Source organism: Glycine max, chromosome 18, assembly GCF_000004515.6.
Source record: "Glycine max cultivar Williams 82 chromosome 18, Glycine_max_v4.0, whole genome shotgun sequence".
NCBI lineage: Eukaryota > Viridiplantae > Streptophyta > Magnoliopsida > Fabales > Fabaceae > Glycine > Glycine max.
The window spans coordinates 57,533,246-57,553,438 of record NC_038254.2 but is presented as its reverse complement, the minus strand read 5'-3'; the positions used below and the strand labels follow the sequence as shown (position 1 = coordinate 57,553,438).

The 20,193-nt window shown below is 32.6% G+C and overlaps 4 protein-coding genes across 5 annotated transcripts; 3 read left to right on the top strand and 1 right to left on the bottom strand.

Moving 5' to 3' along the window:
• The first annotated feature begins 4,538 nt into the window (after window positions 1–4,538).
• On the top strand, window positions 4,539–5,746 carry LOC100803602 (pentatricopeptide repeat-containing protein). The gene has a single exon (NM_001317434.2). The coding sequence runs from the start codon at window positions 4,540–4,542 to the stop codon at window positions 5,641–5,643; it is 1,104 nt and encodes a 367-aa protein (NP_001304363.2). The 5' UTR covers window position 4,539; the 3' UTR covers window positions 5,644–5,746.
• Window positions 5,747–8,097: 2,351 nt separating this feature from the next.
• Window positions 8,098–14,238, top strand: LOC100803067 (plastidic glucose transporter 4). Of its 2 annotated transcripts, XM_003552672.5 has the most exons (13): window positions 8,098–8,508; window positions 9,052–9,166; window positions 9,358–9,425; window positions 9,806–9,938; window positions 10,021–10,120; window positions 10,206–10,318; window positions 10,824–10,917; window positions 11,393–11,546; window positions 12,071–12,218; window positions 12,965–13,037; window positions 13,486–13,574; window positions 13,691–13,805; window positions 13,941–14,238. In XM_003552672.5, the coding sequence occupies exons 1-13, from the start codon at window positions 8,352–8,354 to the stop codon at window positions 14,121–14,123; spliced, it is 1,542 nt and encodes a 513-aa protein (XP_003552720.1). In that variant the 5' UTR covers window positions 8,098–8,351; the 3' UTR covers window positions 14,124–14,238. The 2 variants fall into 2 exon arrangements, with proteins under 2 accessions (XP_003552720.1, XP_006603059.1); XM_006602996.4 differs by lacking the exons at window positions 13,486–13,574; window positions 13,691–13,805; window positions 13,941–14,238 and having other exon boundaries at window positions 12,071–12,217; window positions 12,305–12,966.
• Window positions 14,239–16,289: 2,051 nt separating this feature from the next.
• On the top strand, window positions 16,290–17,645 carry LOC100812487 (glycosyltransferase BC10). Its single transcript, XM_003551794.5, has 2 exons — window positions 16,290–16,538; window positions 16,998–17,645. Exons 1-2 carry the CDS (start codon window positions 16,290–16,292, stop codon window positions 17,643–17,645), a joined length of 897 nt encoding a protein of 298 aa, XP_003551842.3.
• Window positions 17,646–17,953: 308 nt separating this feature from the next.
• SWEET44 (sugar efflux transporter SWEET44) lies at window positions 17,954–19,788 on the bottom strand. The gene is given in 6 exon segments (NM_001357981.1): window positions 17,954–18,338; window positions 18,430–18,549; window positions 18,640–18,801; window positions 18,981–19,191; window positions 19,300–19,336; window positions 19,649–19,788. Coding segments are annotated over 6 exon segments (789 nt in total). The 5' UTR covers window positions 19,698–19,788; the 3' UTR covers window positions 17,954–18,128.
• Window positions 19,789–20,193: the final 405 nt, after the last annotated feature.

Here is a 20,193-nt window from a genome sequence, read left to right as displayed (position 1 = left end):
TAAATGTTTTGAGGACATTGGTTAACTAAACTCATGTTAAATATGTATGTATTTTTATCTTAATTAAAAAAATTGATAGTAATAAATACTGTATTTCTCATATTTATTGTGCAAACCTTGTTTATCGGACTCAATTCACTTCTGATTGTCCCACTTTTATTGTCCATAATGACAATTGACCGACAACAAATTAATCAATTAGCTACTTAGAGGGCACTGACAATGATGAACCTAGTGAAAAACATGTTTACACTTCCCTGTAGACTTAATTTGTTAATCCAGTCCCTTCATGGATTAATTTGCAAGCTGGGGACCAGGGACGGACAATGATTGAAACTCTCGTTGATCATAAATTAAGTATACCTTCCTGCATGGTTCATTAATTATTATGATATGTACCTCTCTTCCCAAGTTATATATGTTTATGTTAGTCCAACCAATTCAAGTCACATGTTAATACAGTCCTCGATCGCAAAACTATCTGTTTTTGTTCCAATACAATTTCCGTATGTTAACGGATTTAAAAAAAAAAAAAAAAATACTTGAAAGTGAGAAAAGCTTTAACTTATATTAGTACATTGCAAAATCATAATCTTTTATAAAAAAAACATTATATATTTAAATAAATTAAAGAAAGAAGGGTACGTAGAACCTATATATATACGTGCCCCTCGCTCAAGCTCAATCGATCCGTTGCTTAAATACTTGCATGGAATCACAAAACTAGCACTCCCTAAGTGAATGCTGCATAGGGTACATACAATAATTTCGAATACCAATTGATAAAAGTGGTTAACGAAATTTGAAATTTCCATGTAGAAATTAGACGGTTAGGTGGAGAAAGTATATTGTTCAAAAGCACATGGCAATGATGTTTGTTATACATCAATTCATGCATGAAAACTCGAGTGAAAAGAATAGGAACTAGCTAGGAAGAGCCTGAAAAATCTCCCTCTCTCTTTCAATCTATCTAAATGATCCATTATGTTATATAATTATCTTCTCTAGTTCCTACCTAGTGAACTCATTACAAGGGGGTCACTTGTTTTTAATTTTCTTAAATTAGTAATCATGGAAAGTTAACATGCACCAGTCATTTTAGAGCTTTTTGTAGCTGGTCCAAATGGACAAACTGGACCTGCCGACTAATGCTTGCCGGGGTAATCAATGAAATCTACAACGTTAACACTATTTGTTTATTAAATGATTGAAGTTGATGCATGTTACTTGGTCAATAAATAAATATACACTAATAGTTTGATGTTGAACTTGATATATAACATAGTTTTTATTTAGTAAAAATTAAATTATTAATAGAATCTCTGTAAATCTAACTAATAATATATCCTATTAATAGACAATTTCATTAACCGTTGGTAAATTAAATTGATATATTATTGAGCATATTACATATTCACCATAATATATTAATGAAAACTCATAATGTTTATATTAACAATTTGTTTTTATTAAACAAAATTTATAATATATGGAGACAATCTTAACGTTGGACAATGTTTATGTGTTAGTAAATGATATTTCTTTTGAAGTGACATGCAATGCAACAATGTACTTGTTTCGTTAATATAAGAAATATAATGAGCTTTAAAAATAATATTGATTTTGCAGGGATGGTTTTGTAATTGCCGTATAGCATGTCTCAAACTGCTCAAAATCCCAAACGCATAGAAAAAAGGTAACGTAATTTTACTTGACACGAATTTCGATCGGATTCAAAATGGGTATTCCGAACAAACAAAGCTACCTGAATTTTAAAAAGGCTTCTTATTTGATTTTTTTTTCTTTTGTATAAATAAGCTATTTTTAAAAAAATTGTTTGTCCCATTTTTCTTTTTATTTTTTTTTAAAAATGGATTATGCAAATCATAAATAAAGTTAATTAATTTATATGTACACCGTAACCTAGATTATGCATGATCTAGAAGGTCAAGATTTAAATGCATACATGGTTAAGCAAAATCTTGAAAAGAGGGTTTATCTGAGTAGGTTAGGCACTTTAATTAGACAAGTCTGCAAGTTAAAATGGTCGAACATAATAATGCATACAAATTACTAGCTTTTACTCAATAAAAAATGGACGGCTTTGGAGATATCTTGCATGTAAAAGGACAAGGAACGTGAGGACGTATCTTATTTAAATTTAATAGACAAGGTACGTAAATCACATTCAATTAATATCTTTAAATGGAAATTCACGTGGATAAGGCATAAAGATATTGAAAAATTAAGACCTTATCTACGAGTTTCAAGTTGGAGTTTACAAATATACTGGCCTGCTATATATAAGCTTAATTGATGAAAATATATAATAGAAGATAGATTAGTAAATGGTACAGTTCCAGAAGTAGTAGGCAGTCACATGGCTAAGACAATACTTGAAGTCGTGTCTTTAGCGGCTTTTTTACCAATCAAGTTTTCAATTACTCAACTCTAAACTTGGGATGAGAGTGCTACTTCTTTGAATCTGTATATGCCGCGGAAGTTTGATTACTTGTTTGTTGTGATACGGCAGCACGTGACATATAAAAAATAGAAGCTTTTTCACTCTAGTTGAAGTGGTAACGATGGATGTTACATACTAACTAGGAAGGGAGGTTTATAGGTTATTAGTTTAAATTTCAAGTCTTTCCAAGAGAATAGTTCTGTCAAATAACATTTGATTTGAGATAATATTAAGTTAGTCATGTGAATGATATGTGTTATTGTTATGACACACGTTAATTTATGTTTTTGTTATTTTTATCTTAATGTCAACAAAACATATTTTATAATTATTTTTTTTCTGAAATGTGATGAGATAGTATTTAATGTAAGTCATTTTTTTAAAATATGCATTAAATGTATTGATTCTAATAATGTGAATCAATTTAAGGTTGAAATATTAATGTTAGAATGAAGAATAGGTTGTTCTTATCCCTTAGTCTCAATTGAAAGCTTGTGTCAATGTGTCAAACAATCTTAAGAGTCAAGACTTAAATACTATATAAGCAAACTCATAACTTAATCACTACAACATCTTTTAATAACAAAAATAGACTATTAAGCATTAAAACTCACAATATATTAGATGTGTTGACTTTAATGATATTAAAAGATTTAACATCAAAATATTGATATTAGAAGAAGGACCTAAATCACTCTTATCCTTAACATTGATGGAGGACTTGTTTTGATGTGATAAAACTATGACATATCAATGCCTCTACTCCATAGTGGACAACATTGCCTGGTAGGGTTATGGTATTTCTAAATATGGTAAACATCCCAAGCAACAAAGACAACTTTAGTGAGCAACAACAAATTTGGTTGAAAATAAAATGTTCCTTATTATATATTATTTAAGATTTTGACACATAAATTAAAAAATATAATTAATTTGTTTGATTTCATATAAAATATTGGATAATTTTATAATACACTCTTTATCTCTCTAATTAATTACTCATTTATTTTTACTTTGTTATTTCCACTAAATATTGATTAAGGATAATATTAGAAAAAAATTTAATTCAATATTAATTTTATAATACTCCCACTATTTTGAAACAATTTTTTTAAAAAATGTGATATAATTTAGAACGAAAAAGAATGATAGAAAAAAGAGTTAAGTAGTAAATGCGGACTTTGGACCATTTAACTAGGCCCAAAATAGCTTAACAACAAAATTGATTTCCACAACAAATTTGACAACATATAATGCTTTAATCATTCTAATAAAAAAAATACTAGACAAATTTAATTACAAATTTTACAAAATGCATTATGAATTGTAAACATTTCTCACATTTTTTTAAAAATAAATTAAAAGAAACACCCTAAAATTTATAGTAACCTGCTTCTTCTTCTTCTTTTTTAATCTCCAATGAAAGTGTAGACAGGTTTGGGACTTGGGAGTCCAGTTGGTACCACACTGGCATTGCCTGAAATTCAACCACTGAACTAACAAACCTACTACCCTTTGCAATTGGAATGCTTTCCCTATGTAGGTCTCGACATGCCCTTCACGTTTTCAACGCATCTTCACGCTTTCTTCATTCCTCTTCTTCCCGAATCCCGCGCAAAGCACCTCCTTCTGATGTCGTTTACCCTTCCTCCTCCTCTTTGCTCTCCGACCTCGTCTCTTGCGCCACCGACGATGCCCACATCCGTCGCGTTTTCTCTCGCCACAAGCGAGACCTAACCTCCCCCCTCGTTCTTCGCGTTTTGAAGAGCTACAAGCAACTGGGTAGGGCTAAAACCTTGAAATTCTTCTCCTTGGCCGGGACCCACTTAGGTTTTCGCTTTGACGATTCCGTCGTTGAGTACATGGCTGATTTCTTGGGTAGGAGGAAGCTCTTTGACGACATCAAGTGCTTGTTCAATACGATGTCGTTTCATAAGGGTCGAGTTTCGCCCAAGGCATTGTCCATTTGCATCAGGTTTTTGGGGAGGCAAGGGAGAATCAAGGAAGCACTGTCACTGTTTGAGGAAATGGAAACTGTGTTTAGGTGTAAGCCTGATAACCTTGTGTGTAATAACATGCTTTATGTGCTTTGCAAGAGGGAATCATCTTTGGAGATGATTGAGCTTGCACTTTCAATTTTTCACAAGATTGATGCTCCTGATACCTATTCCTGCAGTAACATGATTGTTGGTTTGTGTAAGCTTGGTAGACTAGAGTCGGCTCTTGAGATTTTTGATCGAATGAATAGGATCGGAGTGCTTCCCACTCGTTCTGCTGTTAACTTGCTTATTGGGGAGCTGTGTTTGATGAGTGGAAAAGAAGGGTCTGTTGAGAAGGTGAGAGTGAGGAATACGCGGAGACCGTATACTATTTTAGTTCCTAACATGGGAGGAAATAGCGGCGCGATTCAGCCTGCAGTTCAAGTGTTTTGGGCAGTTTGTAGTTCTGGCTTGTTGCCTAGTGCTTTTGTTGTTGTCAAGCTTATGTCTGAGCTTTGTCGCTTGGGTAATACGGTAGAAGCTGTTCGAGTGTTGAGGATTGTCGAGGAAAGGAAATTGACTAGTGTTCAAGAGGGATACTCTGTTGTTATAAATGCATTGTGCGAATGTTGCCGAGTAGAGGAAGCTAGTGATTTGTTTGGGAGGATGTTGTCCTGTGGCTTAAAGCCAAAGTTGGTTGTTTATAATTCTGTTATATCGATGCTGTGTAAATTTGGAAAATTGAAGGATGCTACTAGGGTCTTCGAAATCATGAACAAGAACAGATGCCTTCCTGATGGATTAACCTACACTGCTCTGATCCATTCTCACGGTGAGGTTAGGAACTGGAAAGTTTCTTATGACTTGCTAATGGAAATGTTGGGTTTGGGATGGATTCCACATTTTCACACTTTCAATTTAGTAGAGAGTCTTTTGAGAGAACATGATCAGTTGGATCTATGTGTTAAATTGGAAAGAAAATTGGAGAACCAGAAGTTGCAGAAGCTGTGTAAAGGAGGTGAACTAGATGCTGCTTATGAGAAAGCACAATCAATGCTTGAAAAGGGTATTCCTTTATCAGCTTATGCTAGAGACATTTTTCAACAGGTGTTTCAGAAGTGTGGCAAGATAAAAATAGCACGTCAGTTACTGGAAAAGACTGAAAGAGTTCAGGAGCCTGAGGAGATCAACAAAACTTAAGTATTTAGAACAACAGCAACAAAAAAAATCCTGTTGTTGGAAGTTGGAACAATTTTGGGCTTTTTTGTTGACATATATAGATTACCATAAATTTTTCCCTCAATTTTGTAGTTTTAGTTTGTAGTGTATCTTTTAAAGTCTTGCATTTTCCAGTAAAATCTTCCATGTTTATCACTGTAATTGTAAATTGAATAAAAGAAAAGAAAGGTTTCTGTTAAAATACTAAACTTACATTATATGCTGATTGCATGCTTTTGCTTTACTGGGGGTATTGTGGCAGAACATTGTCTATCAATTTAGCAAATGGTGGTTCTTACATGGTGAATGTCTATCAATTTAGCAAACATTGACTATAATTCACTCTCCTATTAAAGTTTATCTTATATATTAGATGCTACAGTTACTGCTTACTGTTAATTAAATGTCTTTGATCTATGGGGCATGGGGCTTCATACTATTGTAGTATCGGATTACTAGCTTTTCTGTATACGTGAACAAGAAAGAAGAAATACAGGACTTGGATTACAAAACTACAAGCAATGTTACCTATATATTTTGATGTGCAAAAAAACAAAAAGAAATTGCAGTCCGTATGTTCCGTGAATCGTATGAGTTTTTGGTCCACCTTAATTCTTAACCCTTTTTTGATTGTGAGTTTCTATCAGCTATTCCCCATCTGTTCTCTGTGTGGATCTATTTTACATCTTCAAATAGTGTGCTTTTGAAAAACATACAAGAGATGTTTCTCATTGAGCAATAGCTTGCAGGTCAATATGATTCAGTACTTGCTGATTGCTAGTATTGTATAATGATATACATTTGCCTGCTTTTTCTAGTATTTAAGCCATGCTAAGAACTATGAAATACACTAGTCTCTCAGGAATCTAAATACTGTTCTTCTTGTATTGTTTTACTACTTTAATTTGTTTTCCATGTTATGGAGATATCTTATATGGTGCTCATAACATAAATTTTTAGTTGTTAGGGAACAATTTTTCTTTTATCAAGTAGTTTTATGATTTACCCAAGTACTGGAAAAGGATCCTTGCTAAGTCTCAGTAAATATTCATTTAACATAATTTTTCTTTCTCTATTCTGTTGGGTATTGAAGGGATGATAAATCTTAATAGGTACCACATTCTCTCAGTATTTTAAAAATGTAATGCTCCAAACGAAGGGACAATAGATATCACATGCTCTCTTCCGTTTCTCTGTAATCCGTCCCACCATATTTAGCCGTTCCAAACAAACAGGAATTTCATTTGTATGCATTCTACCGTTTATATACTTTTTCGAAAACTAATGACTAGACTAAAAAGTATAGATGATATATACATTTGATCTATACAAATGTTTCCATGGAAAAAATCACGTCTCCGGGCTCACTTGATTGAGCAAAATACGTAAGTTTTGTAAACTTTCTATTATCTATCTTCAATTGTAAAAAGATAAATATTTAGATCAAAGATTAATGTAAAACTAATAGGAAAAAAAAATAAAGACATAAAGAAGGAAAAAACTGATTATTATTTCAAAGATTTTGTTCATTTTCATCTATGTGATGTGATAATCACTATATGTGCCTAGTTGATTGTGACATGCTTAACTTGTTTATTGAGCGCTATTAAGTTATTAGATGACACCAACTAATAATTAATGACTATATTTATTGCTTATTTAATTTTGAGGGTTATTTATTTTCTTATTTTTATTTCAGAGATTAATTTAACCAATTATCACAATTTTAGGATTAAATTAATTGGTAATTTATAATTTTGTAAACCATTTTATTATTTTTAGAAACCAATTTGACTTGTCATTATAATTTTAAGAATTACATTACTAATTTATTTATTTTCATTGTTATCTAATTATAAATTGACATATATGGTAAAATTATTGAAAATTGTAATAATTATTTTAAAAAACAACACCCATAATACTTTTTTTCATCAATTGACCATATAAAATTTTTTACATAGAAAATTAAACTCAATTTTTTTTTATTATTTAGAAAGAATAAATATATTTAAACTTTCTTTAAAATTTAAAAAGTCAAATGAAAAGAAAATAAGTTCTTTCACCCGGTCAAGAAAACGTAGCATAGAAAACTAGAAAAGTAAGCGAGCTATATTAGAAAAAAAAGAAAGAAAAGTAAGCGAATTTCGGGAATAGGATATTTTTTAGAATGAATATATTAAAAATATACTATGTTTATAGTTGTTTTGATCGCCTAAAATTTATTTATAAAAGTATGTAAGTAATAGATAAAATATCTAAAAAAATTTCTTTTCTCTCTAATTATTTATTATAATTATACACTATTGAAAATAAAAGATTTTTGTAATTCTTTATAAACATTTTTATGTTACAATTATACATTTCCGAAAATAAATTTTTAAATATTACTAAAAGATTATAAGAATGATAATAATATGCTTTGACAAATATTATTCCCAACGACTGGAGTATGTATCTTATTTTCGTTAATCGTTAGTTAATTTCCTGACACAACGGGAATTGGATTTGGAGTGTCCTAGATTCGTGTCCTGGTTTGGTTCGTACTGTTGTACGAGTTTTGACTTTTTCTGGATTTGGAGTTTTCAATTAGATAATGTGCAACGGAACCGCTTGGTGGGTTCAGATTCAGAAGCAAAGGGTGTTTGTGAGTTTTGGTGAATTCAAAAGAGAGAGTAAGAAGATTGTGCATGAGTATCATGAGTAATAGTAGAAGCAGAAGCAGCTGGTGCGGTTTGTGGCCTGGTTCCTTCAATATGGAAACTGAGTTGACTATTAGAGGAAAGAGTTTTGGTGGCATTTTTGGCTCCTCTGCTAAGCCTAGATCCCTCAGGGTTCAGCCTTCTGGTTTGTTTCTCTTCTTTTTTTGCTGATGTTGATGCCTTTCATGTGTTTAGTTCGTTAGCGATTCTCACTCAGGAGATCTTTTTAATGCTTACCAAAGATATGTTTTTTATTGTGGTCGATTTGTTGTTGCTGGATGCCTGCTTGGCTTGTTTCTCATGGCTGCTTTGCTTATTTAATAATTCTTTACTAATATACCAACATGAAATTTCATCCAAATGTTTTTGGAATTTCCTCAGTTAAGAGTTTATTGTAGGACAATACCTAGATGCATAGGTGCTTTTGTTGTTGTTGTTGTTCTCCTTTTAGAATTGGAGTTTCACCTCGGTAACCTGCATTGACCTTTAATACAAACCTTTATTATGTGATTTGAAATTCTGATTCTAATCAAAGAATAACATCAGCAACACCTAAATTTATTGTATTATTCTTTACAAATGCATTTTATTTTGTCCATTATTGATGGCTCCTAATATCACATCCATAATGTGAATCAGTGAATGTGTCCATGTCCCTCGAATGTTACTGTGTAAAATTGTGTTGCAGATGAAGATGTTGAAGATCTTCTCCCCTCTAATATTTCGGGCAAACCTTCTGGAACTGTTCTGCCCTATGTTGGTGTTGCTTGCCTTGGAGCCATGTTATTTGGTTATCATCTTGGGTATGATTTCATCTTCACTTGGTATACAGATAGATGGACTTAAAATGCAGCATATCATATTCTGTATGCTGTCTTAAGTTATTGGTGGCAAGAAACTGGAGTCCTGTGTTGAATTTTCCTTGTTGTAGTACTGATTTTCATCGATTATTATTCTTAAGTAGGAAACTCTGACAATTTCCTTTTTGATATAGGGTGGTAAATGGTTCTCTTGAGTACCTTGCCAAGGATCTTGGAATCACCCAAAACACTGTTATACAAGGTACATCTTTTTCTTTTCACTATTTGTTTTTGCAAATTAGTTTGCACTGTTTGATTAATTTTATCAGAAAAAAGAAATTGTAGATGTTAATGCAAATACTCTTTCTTGTTCTTTAGCTCTTTAATTTTTATCTTTGTACAAGTCATATTTTCAGCATCTATTCAACCATGACTTGTACTTGTTAATTTTACTCTTATATTTTCCAGGAAAAAAACTTCAGTTTTATGGCATGAAGTTTAATTGAATCTATTCATTACTTTGGCCGTTTGTGAAGAGTATTTTTGTCTGTGAAATGTTTGTATCTCAAAAACCTAATTTGACTTGAATGTGGTCCATCAATTGTATTCTCGTAATTCTCATTAGATCTAATCCATGAACAGGATGGATTGTCAGTGCACTGCTTGCTGGTGCTACTGTTGGTTCATTTACCGGCGGAGCATTGGCTGACAAATTTGGCCGGACTAGGACTTTTCAGTTGGATGCAATCCCTCTAGCAATTGGAGGATTTCTTTGGTCAGTTAATCGCCCTTGGGTAGAAGGTTTGATCTTTTAGGTATTTTTGCAATTGATGGGTTAAATTATATTACGTTTACAGTGCTACTGCTCAGAGTGTTCAAACAATGATCATTGGTCGCTTGCTAGCTGGCATAGGAATTGGTGTAACATCTGCAATTGTACCACTTTACATATCTGAGGTGATCCTTTATAAATTATTTTAACCTCTGCGATTATGTTTACATATTTTATGTGGACCCGATGGTGATTCCTTCTAATGGACAGATTTCTCCAACCGAAATTCGGGGTGCGCTTGGATCTGTTAATCAACTTTTCATATGTATTGGGATTCTTGCAGCATTACTGGCTGGTTTGCCTCTGGTGGGAAATCCTATATGGTATTGACTATTGAGTTGTTTCATTTTACCATCTTGTTAGTTGTCAGCTGTTATTTCTTATGAGGATATCTTCTCAAGAGCATATATATTTGTGGTAGAAATGACAATATTCAGTGTGAAAATACTAGAAATGAAAGAACTCCTTCTGTTGTTAGCACTCCATGAGAAAGAAAGTGGAGATACGCGTCTTTCATAAATGAGAAATAAATTAAATGGCATAAGAAAACTTTGTCCTAGAAGATAATTTTGCAAAGTAGTTCCTTCTGTTACAAGTGTTCCAAGAGAACTTTGAAGGATGGCCTATCCGCATGGTTTTTATTTTTACTTGGAGGATCTGGAATATTTGTTGGTTGGTTAGTTATTAATTTCTTGTACTTGTACTAGAGGTGGTAAAAACCTTGAAATTTGTTTTGCATTGTGAATACATAGTTGGTTTCCTGTAATTGGCCTTGTGACTGTATGTTCATTAACTTGCATCCTCTTCTCCCTCATTTTATTTTATCAGGTGGCGGACAATGTTTGGAATTACTGTAGTTCCATCTGTTCTGTTAGCACTTGGAATGACTATCTCTCCAGAAAGTCCTCGGTGGCTCTTTCAGGTTGTCCTTCAATAATATGCTGTCTTTTGTTATGCAACAATATATATACATAACAAGGAAGCCAACTTTTGCAAAACAAGCCGTGTGAATTACTACTCTAAGTTACTTTTCTTATAAAAGATTACTACTTTTAGACACAGCAATAACTTTCTCTTAAATATTCTTTGTGCTAACCTATACATTGGATTATAGTCTCTTATGGTAACAATTTTGCAAATAAACTATTAAGTATAACTTTTTCAAAGAAAAGAGCTTATGCTATGTTTAAAATCTCTAAAAACACCATTGACATCCTTAAAGATTTTAATTGGGTTAAATTGTAGAGTTATGGTAGTCATGTATAATCTTAATACAACTTAATAGACATATAAGTATATGATGTCTGGTTTCTTGTGAAGTATACATTAAGAGTTTAGTGCAATTGCGATAATTTTCATGTATATTTTCTGATAAAATTACATTTATTATTTTATAGCAAGGAAAAATATCTGAAGCTGAAAAAGCTGTTAAAACACTATATGGAAAAGAAAGAGTGGCTTTGGTTATGCATGACTTGACAGCAGCAAGTGAAGGTTCTTCTGAACCTGAAGCAGGATGGTTTGATCTGTTTAGTAGTCGATATAGGAAAGGTATTCCATTACTGCATTTTAATTCCATGTTTGGTTAACAAGGGCTAAGGTTTCTAGTGTACTAAAGCAAAATTTCTGTAGTGAAGAACAGCTATTAATTATACCTTCATCAGTTAATATTGTATGTTTGTTACTATTGGTGCTAACCTGCAGCTTTAAAAGGTTTGGTCATAATTATGTTATTTAAAAACTACGTACCCCATTGCCCAGAGGCTCTACGTACCCCAGTGCTTTTATACAGTAGTGCCCCAATCATTGCGAATATATTCATGGAACTGTGGAAGTCAATTTTCTTGTTTCAACCTTAAAACCTGGGTCTTTCTTATACTTTTTGAATTTGTTTATGCATTGTTTTTTCTTTTCCTTTTCCCTTGATATATGTTATGAAGAGATGAGATATATCTTAATAATTTCATCACAGTTTATGTTGTTTCACTGCTCAACTGCCAACTTTTTAGTTTGTTCCAGATTTGATTAATGCTTAGTGAATTGGTGTGGCACTTACAAAATATTCCTTGTTGCAGTGGTCAGTGTAGGGGCAACACTTTTCTTGCTCCAGCAGTTGGCTGGAATAAATGCTGTGGTCTATTATTCAACTTCTGTTTTCCGCAGTGCTGGAATTACTTCTGATGTTGCAGCAAGTGCACTGGTTGGTGCATCAAATGTTTTTGGTTAGTATTTTTCATCCTAAAATTTTGATATCATGCAATTCTCACAAACATGATATTGTTTCTGACTGATGTTTGATTTTGTTGCAGGCACAATTGTTGCGTGGAGGTTAATTCGAGATCGATTGCCGACTAAGTCTAATCTACGGAGAAGGCAAATAGATATAAGTGACAGCCTATGTCCTTTCTGCAGTATTAAGGACGAAACTGCATCTCATCTCTTTTTTGAATGCAGCAAAATACAACATCTGTGGTGGGAATCCCAATCATGGATAGGGACTTCGGGGGCATACCCTATAAATCCTAGGCACCATTTTTTGCAGCACAACATTGGGATGAAAGGTGGGAAGATATACAAGAGGTGGAAGTGCTGGTGGGTTGCTCTAAATTGGTCCATCTGGCAGCAGAGGAATAAGGTTATTTTTATGAACGCCCCATTCAATGGTAGTAAGCTGTTGGAAGATGCACTATTTGTGGCATGGACATGGTTCAGAGCAATGGAGGAAAACTTTACAATACATTTCAACTTTTGGTCAAGCAATCTTCCAGCTGGTTTTCAGTAAACTAGGATGACACCAGCTGTGGTTCTGTAATCGTTGTAGCTTTATAGTAGGCTAGTAATCTCCTATCAGTCTGTACTCAGCCTGATATGAGGATTTACTAGCTTTACTTACATACTCTTGTATCTATAGTACCTCTGGTACTTTTTCATATATCAATATATATTATTTTTGCTGACCAAAAAAAAAAAACAATTGTTGCTTCGTCCTTGATGGACAAAAAAGGAAGGAAAAGTCTCCTTATCACAAGCTTTAGTGGGATGGTAATAATTACTTTCAACTCACATTTTTCTAAGGCTGAAAGCAAAACGATTGAGCTTTCATGCATGCGTGTCAATGATAGGCTTGCCGTCATTACTTTTGTAATTGTAGCTTTAATTCGTATTTCTCTGTGATCATTTTTGGTAAATAGCAGTTCTTGTTAAGCTTGTAATCTTATTTTTGTTGGTTTTAATACCTTTGAGGGGAGATGAAGAGAATCCAAAGCTGGTTATAGGTGCATTAAGAGATAATAGTTATACCTATTCCTAGTTATAAATCTATTTAATTCAAAACTCTGCCTTTATGGATTATACGATATCTCTTTCTATTTTGCTTTCTGCTTGGTTTAATAACAAATTTTCATCGCAACAGCTTAACTTAGTTTCTTGTGTAATATTAATATAACCTACTCATTTTCTTAAACCCCCTGTACTTTTCTGACTTTCCCAGGCTGCTTCTATGTTGCTTCTTTTTGTGTCTTTTACTTGGAAGGTCCTTGCTCCATATTCTGGCACCCTTGCAGTCCTTGGGACTGTCCTGTAAGTCATATTTAATTTTGTCAGTAAAAAGTATTTCCATACACTGAAAGGCTAGCATGTGTTATTTGTTTTCCATTTCTCTTTTGATTTGACTCTGGTCTATGAATTTTAAACAGCTATGTCTTATCTTTCTCTCTTGGTGCTGGTCCTGTGCCTGCCCTTCTTCTACCAGAGATATTTGCGTCTAGAATCAGAGCAAAAGCAATTTCTCTGTCATTAGGCACACATTGGGTAACTGACTTCACTATGGAATCTAATATCACCTGTAGTTATTGCAATGAAGTTTCTTGGACCTGTTGGGATGATTTATAATGTGCATATGTTTTATTGCTACACTAATTTTTCATTTTTGTTTATTCTTACCAGATCTCCAACTTTGTCATCGGGCTCTATTTCTTGAGTGTGGTAAACAAGTTTGGTATCAGCATAGTGTACTTGGGCTTCTCAATTGTCTGTCTTCTCACTGTCTTGTACATAGCTCGTAACGTTGTGGAAACAAAAGGTCGATCCTTGGAAGAAATAGAACGTGCACTTAGTCCTGCAACATAAATTAAATACTTCACAAATGCTTGTGATCTTAATTCTAATGCTGCTCTCACAATTTTTGTTCCTTAGGACACGTGATTTTCATAATAATTATTTTAAAAATCATATTAATGATAAATTATAATTTGATAATAATATAAAAGTAGTTTATAATGGAAATACATGATTATTAAACTCTATTTAAATATAAAACTTATCACATTTGATCTATTTTTTATATACACTGTTATTATTCTTATTTTTGAAACATAACTCTAAACTTCATTTCAATTCATATATTATAAATTTAAAATTTAAATTTATGAATAAAATGAACTCTTTATATTCTTTTTTTGTTGTCACTATATATAATCGTGTTTTTCTTATTTTATGACATGTGTTTTATAAACTTATATTAAAACCAAATTTTCTGTAATTAAATTTTTAATTATAAAAGATATTTAACCTTTTAAATTATTTAAGTTAATACTTAAAATTCATTCAATAGATGTTATAATATATATATATATATATATATATATATCGTTATCAAAATAATAAAATTAAAACAAACACATAGATGTATTTTTATATTTTAATATAGTTTTTATTAAAAATAAAATATTTTCCTCTTTGAGGTGTATATGTACCTATTAGAGTACTTCTGGTACTCTTTAATTTATTAATGAAATATCTTTGCTGAAAAAACGGTAGTTGAATTACAAGTTTTTTGACAAATAGAATATCATTGCAATTACTTCCATAAATAAGATATGCGGTGGGCGGTGCAATAAAAACTTTATAGCCCTGAAGCTAAATAACGGAGGAAGCCAAACTTTATGCCAACTAATAGTCAAACTAAAACTGAAACTGTAATAATCAAAAAACAGAAACTTAGTGACTAACCCAATGCTCTATGCTGTGCATTCAACACTCAGTCAACACTCAATTTTAAATGGTTACTTAAATTATTAACTGCTACAAATTGTTGACTGCATTCAAAACTAATTAAGACAGAAGGAATATAAAAGTACATGTATGATTCAATCTGAGAATGCCATTCATTGGTCGTTTGTAAAGGACCATAAGGACCAAAATGGAATGTTTTAAACCATAAGGACTGAAGTGGAAAATTATTAATTGCAATTATATGTACCAAAAGGCTAATTAAACATAAGATATGGGATCTGATTTTTTTTAAAAAAAAATAAATTCCAACCAACAAAAAATATTTTTAAAAAGAATATGTAATTTTAGAAAAAGTAGATAATCTTTTTTTTTTACAGTATCATAATTACATGAGAGAGTTACATAGACAGGAATGACTAAGTGAAGTCCTATTAATCCTGATTACAAAATAAATACATAGATAAAAAAGAAAATAAAAGGGAATCTAATAAGATCTGGATAATCTGATTTTAACCTTAACTAACTAAATCTCTTATAATAAAGAAGAACCGAATCAAATCAGATTTTGATCTTAATTAATGACCTAAAACTTCTGTATCCTTATTTTAAAACTAAAATTTAAAATAAGACTACATATAACTTTCAACAAAATACAGAGAATTAATCTTAAGTTGAAACAATTAATTTTAAATAATTTTTGCGTTAAATTTAAGATTTATATTAAATTTTATTTATAACTTATTTTATAATAAAAACATCCCACATAAATGATGTTACTTTAAAATTAATTTTCTCAATTTTCATTACACAACTAAAAAGTGTTTCTCCATCTTTCTTTAAAATAGATATAGAGAAGGAGTATAAAAGTACAATGCATGACTCAATCTGAGAATGAAAGCTGTAGTAGCTATGTACACCAATTTCAAATTGGGAGAATAGAAAGAAGAAGCTTCTTGTTCATCTCCTGCTCTGTCATTTTGTACGCCTATTGATAATTGGCATATGATGCATAAATCATCTCAGAAAGTTTCAATGTCATTCTTTGGTCCCTTGTATAGGAACATAAACAAAGGGTACAACTTGGTTTTCTTTATAATTGGCGTATCACTAGGAATAGCTGCAGTTTTATGCCTTAAACTATCTTTCAGTTTACAGGCCTTTCTGTATCCTGTGATTACCCCAATCACAACAATTCTTCCACCACCATTATCATCATCACGACTATTATCTGTGACTGAACAACCACCTAGTACTGAATTAAAGACATCTCTGATGCACAGCATGACCGACCAAGAGTTGTTCCTGAAAGCATCATCCATGGTTTCAGGTACTCAAGATTTTACTCAGCAAGCCGTTCCAAAAGTGGCCTTCATGTTCTTGGCTAGAGGTCCACTACCCCTGGCACCCTTGTGGGAGAAATTCTTCAAAGACCATGATGGATTTTACTCCATTTACCTGCACCAACATCCTTGTTACAGTGAAACCATGCCTGAAGATTCTGTATTCTATGGAAGAAATATTCCTAGCGAGGTTAGTTAGCTTGCCATTGCTTATATAGTTATATTATTCATTTCTCTTCAACCCCATCATAATTCATAAGCACGGTGTAATTCATGCAACATGAATAAAGTAAATTAAGTAAAGCTGTGCAAGATAGTATAAAGTTTTACATGTTTTCCTTTCGTATAATTTTTTTTAACACTCATTAAATTATAAATCAGTGTGATAAGTCAATTGACTTCTAAAAATAAATATTTTAAAAGACATATTTGCTGTAATTTTTAATTAGTTAATACGTTGAAATTCTATAGAAATTAAACTACTCAATACAACCTTGAGATAATATTAAAATAACTTTGGCACAGGTTTTAATGCATCGTGAGCTTTGATAGGTTGTGCATGTGAACATTGGGCTTATGCATAAACATTTTGTCATTGGATGAAATTAAAAATGATTATGAATGAACCAATCTTTTCTGTCAATGGCAGCTAGTGGTCTGGGGCGCACCATCATTGATGGATGCCGGAAAACGTCTTCTAGCAAATGCACTAATGGACTTATCCAACCAACGTTTTGTGCTGCTATCAGAATCATGCATCCCCTTATTTGGCTTCAGAACCATATATGACTATCTCATGAACTCAAGCACGAGCTTCTCAGACTCTTTTGATGACCCAGGATACGATGCCAGAGGAAGATACTGCCCAAAAATGAGGCCTATAATTGACATAACCGATTGGAGAAAAGGGTCTCAATGGTTTGAGGTGCATCGTGAGCTTGCCATTCACATTGTATCTGACACCAAATACTATCCTATAGTTCAGCACTATTGTACTTCACCATGCTTTGCAGAAGAGCATTATATACCAACTTTTGTGCATATGATGTACCCTCAATTAAGCTCCAATAGTAGCATCACTTGGGTGGATTGGTCAAGGCGTGGCCCTCATCCTCGAACATTTGGGTCCAATGATATTACAGAAGCGTTTTTGAACCACATGAGGTTTGGATCAACATGTGTTTATGAAGGGAACATCACCAACATGTGCTTCCTTTTTGCAAGAAAGTTTCATCCAAGCGCATTGAAGCCTTTATTATTGCTATTGTCTCCCTTGATGCTTGGTGCTGATACTTAATTATTAGATCTTACCAGGTTTGTGTTGTCACAAATTCATTAAGCTCCCATAAGAGAGATAAAAATTATCTAGCAATTGTCGACGTGGGACTTGATTATTTCTCAACAAAAACTTACAAAAACTTTTTTTTTTATTAAAGGACTAACTTATAGGAACTAAAATTAAAAAAATAAACCTACAAGAGCTAAAAAAAACTAACTTACATAAAAAAACATATTTAAACTTTTTCATTATTAATTGAGCCTTTAGTGTTGCTTTAAACATGAAGAAATAGAACTTTAGGAATTTCAATAGGAACCAAACCATATGCTTTAAACCAGAACTATGATCATTAGTCTATTACGTAGTCAATGCATACCAAGTGGCAATAGTTGTTATTACAACAGTATAATTAGATACGAGACATTAGTTATTCGATATTCATCCTAAGCCTATATATAGTCCTCCATCAACTCTAGAACTTAGATACTTATCAACATAACATCAAACTTGATTGAGTTGATTCTCTTTCATTTCTACCAGTGAAGAGAAATCGAGTTTGTTGCCATTGCAGCTGTGCTGTTTGGAGTTCACTGTGCCATCCCTTTCTTGCTGCTCTGTACAATTGATTTCTCCATTCTTCTTAGCATTCTTGTATATCATGTACAAGATCATTTGAGAGATGCCAAACAGAAATCCTAGCACATTTGGCAACTGATAATGCCGCAAAACAAAAGACTAATCAGTTTGCTTCCTTGAGTAAATTAGTAGAATGAGTAATAGATTTAGAAATGTTATTCCTCACCATAATGAAGTTATCCTTATCGAAGAACCCATAGAAAAACCACATGGTGGCGCAGAGCGTGAGAAATAAGGACAATGAAAATGGCATGAACTCTACACTTTTGGTTTTTATGACCCTCCTCTGCAATTAATATAGAGATTTACATATTTCAGATTGCATATCAAACTATGCAAGATCTATGTTATGTGAATAATTGAATATAGAATGTACCATTATGCTCAAGGGAGCAGCGAACACTGCAATGTTAAAAATGGCACAAATCCATCCCACAGCATGGACACGGTTAATTCCCTTCACAGCAAAGGTGGTGATTAACATGGTTAAGCCAAAACCTCCAATGTCGGCAATGAGTATCATTACCAAAGTGGAAATCTGAAATATCCATCAAAACATATATAAGGTTATAAGCTTACCAAGTTACAGTTTAGAACACTCTTAACAGCAATAAAGCTAGTTTCAAATTGAACAATTTTGTGCAGTTATTTTAAAAATCGTTATGTAGAGCAAAATGGAAAAGAGTTGAGAAGGAAAGATTGTCATCTTGGTTTCACCTTCTGCTTCCTGGGAGCATATATAATGTACATTGCTAGGTATGAAACTTCTATAACACATCCAATACAGTTAATGGTGATAATCAAAGTAGCATTGGTCTTTATGAAGCCATAATATAGAAGCAACAGTGCGCTAAGAAGTGCAACCACATATGGAATTGATTGAAATCCTTCAGATGATTTGTTCTTGTAAATTGTATAGAAGGTTGGCCTGCGAGAGACAGAGGTGGATAAAAGTTTTTAAGCATTTCAATGTGTAAATGAGCGGCATTCATGCAAAATTATATATGATACTATTATGGTTTGAGGCAGGACTTACAAGGGTGCTAAGAACACCATGAATGACACAATGTTACCTACAGACAAAAATAGAACAGAGAGCATCAGTGAGGGATCAAGACAACAAGAAAGAATAAATTTGAAAAAATAAAAGCAGCAGGTAAAATTGAAATCTACTGTTGTTTCATGCATTACATTCATTGTGTGATAAAAACCTTAATGAGACTGTATGGAAAAGTTACAAAATAAAGATGGCTAGCTTTCCTTTTTGCTAGGCCAGTTGGAATAGAAAGACTAGCTAAATATGAATTATTTTCATGATGGCATCAAAGTTGAAAATGGTGCAGTCAAATGGTTGGAATGAGAATTGTACTAAGACTAATTAATACCTAGGAGACCAAAGATCAAAACCAGCTCATGATCAGAAAATAGAACCATTTTAAATATAGAGGTGTTTGCTAGTGCCAGATAAGTCTTGGGGGAATAAGCTTTGCCTTTTGTGAGGTATGAGTAGAACAATCTGTGCTTCAACCAAGCTTGCTAGCTTCTATATATATATATATATTGGATAACTTATACATTGTCCGACACGTGTACACTCCCTTAGAATTCCCTCTTTTAAGAGCACTAACATTTTATCAATAAAAAAAGCCAACCAAATATCAGGTTGGTAACTTCTAACATCTGATTAATTTTTTCTTGTCATAACAGTAAAATTCCTCCTTTTAAGAGCAATGATGAGTTATCAGCCACATAATTGAAGTTTTAGAGGTTAATAACCAGAAATGAAAGCTTAGGTATTAACTAATTTGTGTGCAATTTGAAAACAATACTCTTTTTTGTTTACACAGAGCATTCACAACTGCTATATGATTGATAATAGTTAAGGATTATGCCATGATGAAGTTACTTTTATATCTTTATCCATTTTGCG

What these genes read in the sequence shown, in the direction of transcription:
- LOC100803602 (NM_001317434.2), top strand. Translation starts at nt 4,540, where the DNA reads ATGCTTTATGTGCTTTGCAAGAGGGAATCATCTTTGGAGATGATTGAG.
- LOC100803067 (XM_006602996.4), top strand. Translation starts at nt 8,352, where the DNA reads ATGAGTATCATGAGTAATAGTAGAAGCAGAAGCAGCTGGTGCGGTTTG. An exon ending in TTATTTGGTTATCATCTTGG is followed by an intron (nt 9,167 to 9,357) that starts GTATGATTTCAT and finishes TTTTTGATATAG; the next exon opens with GGTGGTAAATGGTTCTCTTG. An exon ending in TGGTGCATCAAATGTTTTTG is followed by an intron (nt 12,218 to 12,304) that starts GTTAGTATTTTT and finishes ATTTTGTTGCAG; the next exon opens with GCACAATTGTTGCGTGGAGG.
- LOC100812487 (XM_003551794.5), top strand. Translation starts at nt 16,290, where the DNA reads ATGACCGACCAAGAGTTGTTCCTGAAAGCATCATCCATGGTTTCAGGT. An exon ending in GAAGAAATATTCCTAGCGAG is followed by an intron (nt 16,539 to 16,997) that starts GTTAGTTAGCTT and finishes TGTCAATGGCAG; the next exon opens with CTAGTGGTCTGGGGCGCACC.